Below are 5150 nucleotides of genomic sequence, written 5' to 3' on the forward strand. Positions count from 1 at the left end.
TTTCCGAGGTGAAATATGTTTTGTATATTGACTTCCAAACTTGATATTTGAGCTCCATATTGAACAAGATATGTAAATCACCTAACAGGCAATGCGAGCGCGAAGCGCGAGCGAAAATTTTATATAGTGGCACGAAAGATTCTTTTTATTTTCCAAGTCTTCCCCTCATCTTATTTTATGCACTCGTCGTCCTTCTATTCTTTTTCTCCTCTCTTTTCCCTCCTTTTTCCTTTTTTCCTTCCTTCTTTCTTTCCCTTTTTTCTTTTTTGCTCCGCCAATATGGGGGGGGGGGGGGAAATTTGACATGAAAAAAAAAAGGTTATCATCCCAAAAGTACGGTCATCTCGTCCCAACTCGTCCCAAAATACATGTTTTATTTCGATTTAGAATGATGTATTTCTTACCATCATAAAAGACAAAAAATAGTAGGGGGGACATTTGATATTGTGTCCCCCCTACTATTTTGAGTAGAGGGGACACGTCCCCCCTGTCCCCCCTGGGATTTCCGCCCATGCATTTTCAGCTCATCCGGTCCGAAGGGCATCTTATGAGCTTATGCCATGCCGTGGCGTCCGTCGTCTGTTCACGATTTCAAAATGCTTCTTCTTCGTCATTTCAAGTCCGATTGCAATTCTGTTTGCCTTATTTTTATGATAGCACTAGGCGGGGATTCAAAACTTTTACCCAGAATTTTGAAACTCATTAAATATGCTAATTTATGCGCATTTTTAAAAACTCACAAAAAATGCTTATTCATTTGTTGGCCGATTTTGATTTTTTTTTAGTTCCATCTCAGAGCTACATGAGGTTCATAAAGGTTCTACACAGAATTTAGAAATTTTGACTAGAAAATTATTTAGATCTATGCTTATTTATACGAAATTTATTCATAAATCACAAAAAATAATGCTTCTTTTCCATTTCTTCATCATTTTCAATTCTGTTTCCTCATTTTATGTCACCAATATAATTCACTACAGTGTCAACTGGGCTGAAATTATGTGAAATTTCTTTGCGAGATACCGGATGAGCTCCACATCATTGATGTGCTAGTTCCTTATATCGATGGGTAGACAAAATATCAATCGTGAATTAGCGCTCTATAGCACAAATCCGATAAGGTTGAGGAGGAATCGTTAGCCCCGGCTGACCTCTTAGACTAGGAGGAGGTTCATTAGATGGAAGCTTGAATTCAAACTGTTGGAAAAGATTGGTGAAGAAAAGAAATGTCTCCATTCTAGCAAGCTGAATACCCAGACATTCACGACGACCTGTTCAAAAGAGAATTCGAGAAGAAAAGGCGGGTTAATGCTGCTCGGAAGGGGGCGGGCGAAGAGGGGAGGGGGGGGGGGGGTGTCACATAAGGATAGTAATATCATGAATATGCGTGAAAATCATTTACTGAAAAGCATCATTTAACTTTATAGACAAACTGGAATGACGATATTGAATACAAGAGTCCAACTTTTGAACTATTTTGATATGAAACTAGCATCGATTAAATATGTAGGGATTCCAGGACAGCAAAGAGTGAGATAAACCTTTGATATTAGCTTCTGATATTTATTACCAGTAGTCTGCCAACTGTGATTATGCAACATAAAGTAAAAGCATGCAACTGCCTGAACGTACACATGCGTATTTGCCATTTAACGTTTCTAATCTTTTTTAGATTACGGGGACGGCGGTATCGTTGTCTGAATGACTTCATTGTTTTTTATTCAATCGATGTAAGTCTACGGTTTTTTGTTAGTTTATTTCTATTGTTTATATTGTTTGAAGAATTATGTAATTTATCAATGTTAACGTTTATGCATTGTACACATTATTATTATTGTTGTTATAATTGATTTAAATCAATTTAATGCCTTTTTGTCATGTTTATTTTTATAGTTTATACATTTCCCAAATTTATGTGATATATATAAATATTTAGGAACAGATTTGTATTTTGTTCATTCAAATTGTAAAGATCATAGAGAAAACACCAGTTATTAAGCGCTTATATGCTGTTGATGAAATCATAAGGAAAACAAAAACACAATAACGGAAACGTGTGTGGGCGAGTGTGAGAGAACGGTTGTGTGTACGTGTATGACGGTACGGTTGAAGCGGAGTTGGTCCCACGACATTTGCTCCGGCGACAATTGCTCCGATTTAACACTAAACCATACCCTAAACCTAAACCTAACATAAAACCCTATATCTTAGACGAAATAAAGCCCGGAGCAATTGTCGCCGGAGCAAATTTCGTGTCACCGCTTAGTTATGGTGTGAGATGTTTTCTTCATCAAGTGCATGTATGTCGGCAGTGGCGGACCGTGACCCGGAAGAGACAAAGCATTGGAGGGGCACAGCATTGTTCACAAACCATACAGTGCCCCTCCAATGCTTTGTCTCCTCCGGGTCACGGTCCGCCACTGTATGTCGGCATAGACATGGGCTATACTACAAAGTTAAATATGGGTTGGTGTTGATTTTGCGATGGTGTGGATGTAAGTGTGAATGATGTGCTTGGAATAGATATGCACAAACTATGCATAATAAACGTATGTGGTTACCAATTCCAAACGGGAGCCAAGATTCGCTCTTCTTGACCTTTCGTCCATCAGCGCTAAGAAATCGATCAGGGTTAAACAGGTGGGGCTTAGACCAAGTCTTCGGGCAGTGGTGAACAGCCCAAACATTACTCATAACCACGGCGCCTTTTGGAATGAAAAAGCCTTTCGTTGTTAGATCTGCTGAAGCCAAACGACGTATAACCGCGAGTACCGGTCTGATACGCATAACTTCCATCAAGGTGGCATCACAGTACGGTAGATCTTGACGGTCCTCTGTAGCGGGTTGTCGACCACGTCCAACAACCCTATCCAACTCCATTTGTACCTAGATGATATATACATGTACATAAGACAATTAAAAAAATCACTATATACAATATAAATAAATCTACAATCATCATAAATGTCATGTGAACACTGTCCTATGATCAAATGAAGCAAGACTGATAAGCACGTGAAAAGAGAATAGGCCTATATGATTCTTTAAAGAAAAAAGCACCCCCCCAAAAAAAAAAATATATATATATATGCTTCGAGGTGCTACATCACGATATTCTAAGTTCATATTTTATTCTTTTGAACAGATGGAGAAAGCCATAATATTTTCAGACCTTTCTTTGTACTTCTGGGTGTGAAGCTAGATAGAGTATGGCCCATGAAGTAACCAGTGATGTTGTCTCCGAGCCGGCAGCAAAAAAGTCAAACGCAATCCTCCAGAACTCTTCCAACGTGTATTCCTTGGAGATATCATCAGCTAAGAATGCGTCGACGTAGTCACGGATGTTCTCTTTCTGAAATGTATCTTTATGCATGTAGAGCTGGGACATGATGAACTTTTTAGATCTGGAACAGGCATCACGATATTTCTTATACCATGGAGTATGAATTAGGAATTTCAAGACTACAACAGGGTCAGTTTCAGGGATACTAGCAAAGACGTCTACCATTGCCTGCAGTGCCTCAATGTATTCCATATCATCGTATTCGTAACGCCGACCAAAGACCAGTTGGGATATGACGTTTGCTGTTGCTTTATTCAATGTGGACATGAGGTCTGTCGGTTTACCTCGGAGACTCTTGATTTCCTCAGCAAGGTAACGAGCTTCCAGGTTGATCTGAGGCACTAAGCTCTTCTTACCAAATCCAAAGGATCGAAGGGCATGTAGAGAGAATCTACGTTGGTCTTCCCAGGGTTTGCCACTACTCCAGACAACAGAAGCTGATGAATAGAATAAGGTGAATGAAGATTACATAACGTGTTTTGATTCCAGCAACGGCATCGGAACACTCTGAACATGCATTGAGCGAAATGAGGGGCAAGTTATTATGGGTTAGCAACGTCTTCTCACTCGTACCATGGATTCTTCTAAAACTAGTAGGATCCATGCCCTAACCCTTTATTTGATGAGATTGTTACGGTGCCATCACAGTAGAAGAAAAAAATTACTCCGGTAATTTTGAAAAACTGGCCAAGTTCTTTCTTCCCTTTTCTTCTTTGTATTCTGCTACATGAGGTACAATAGATGATAGATTTAACGAATATTTCAATGTTTTATAAACTTTCGTTAAAAATTCTGTAATAAAACTTAATTGGAAAAGTAAAGTACCCTCTAAAAAAGACACCGATTAAATAAAAAATTCTAAAGGCCCTATAGATGCATCTCGTCATATATCAAAATGTTCATACACAATGTTACAATGTCAAAGAGTGAGGGTGTTTATCGTGTTTATGATAATTCTTTTGGCTACAAGTAACTCACCGTTGTTGTTACTCTCTGGAATCGTCCATTTGATATGTCCAGGAACATATCGACCTGGTAAAAATTCTGCTGACTTCACCAAGGCTTGTTTGATAGCCGATATGTCATTCAATACAACAACAAGAAACGGGCCTCGTCGTAAGCTGAATATTGGACCGTATTTCTCAGCCATTTCTATGAAGGTTTCATGGATCAGACCTGGCTTAAATCTGTATCCAATGATAGGCAGTGACCATGGTCCCGGTGGGAGGTTACTAGGACGTCTTACAAACCAGATACAAACGAGGAACGTCAAAGCTCCAAGCAAGACTGAAAATACCGACACTGATAACCCAAGCATGCTGGACGACCTCTTCAACCAAATGCCAAAAGTTGTTGTTAAAGTAGTGAGTCTCGATAGTCAGGTCGATGTCTTATGTATTGTACCAGTTTTTGCAACCCACACCAGTCCTATATATGTTATTTAAACGGAAGGATATAGGAGTGTTCCTTTGAACTTCTCCGATATCTGGTTTTGCAATGATTGATTCAGTAGTACTACTCTAGCGTATTCACAAAATCACTCTCATCCCTTTAACCTATCTACAACAGGGATAGCCAAACTGTCCTTATCAAAGTTCAGTTACACTCTGTTTACGTTAAGGTTGATAAAATTGATGAGATCAAACTCTTTCTTTTATGGTTAACAGTTACTTTGGGACCATAAAACTTTGAAAGTTTTTCACTAAATTGATAGATAACGATTTTAATATGACATCTTACTCGTAAAATCGTAATATAAAAAGATATGATTACTTCATTATTTGGCATCTAATTTTGATGGAACTTC

General features: G+C 38.7%; 1 protein-coding gene across 1 annotated transcript; it reads right to left on the reverse strand.

The window, feature by feature from the left end:
- Positions 1 to 268: 268 nt before the first annotated feature.
- On the reverse strand, positions 269 to 4888 carry LOC129260274 (cytochrome P450 2J4-like). Its single transcript, XM_054898289.2, has 4 exons — positions 4322 to 4888; positions 3173 to 3780; positions 2562 to 2886; positions 269 to 1271 (listed from the first exon to the last, which is right to left on the reverse strand). The coding sequence occupies exons 1-4, from the start codon at positions 4659 to 4661 to the stop codon at positions 1093 to 1095; spliced, it is 1452 nt and encodes a 483-aa protein (XP_054754264.2). The 5' UTR covers positions 4662 to 4888; the 3' UTR covers positions 269 to 1092.
- Between the last annotated feature and the right edge of the window lie 262 nt (positions 4889 to 5150).

Source organism: Lytechinus pictus, chromosome 5 (genome assembly GCF_037042905.1).
Source record: "Lytechinus pictus isolate F3 Inbred chromosome 5, Lp3.0, whole genome shotgun sequence".
In the NCBI taxonomy this organism is placed as follows: Eukaryota; Metazoa; Echinodermata; class Echinoidea; order Temnopleuroida; family Toxopneustidae; genus Lytechinus; species Lytechinus pictus.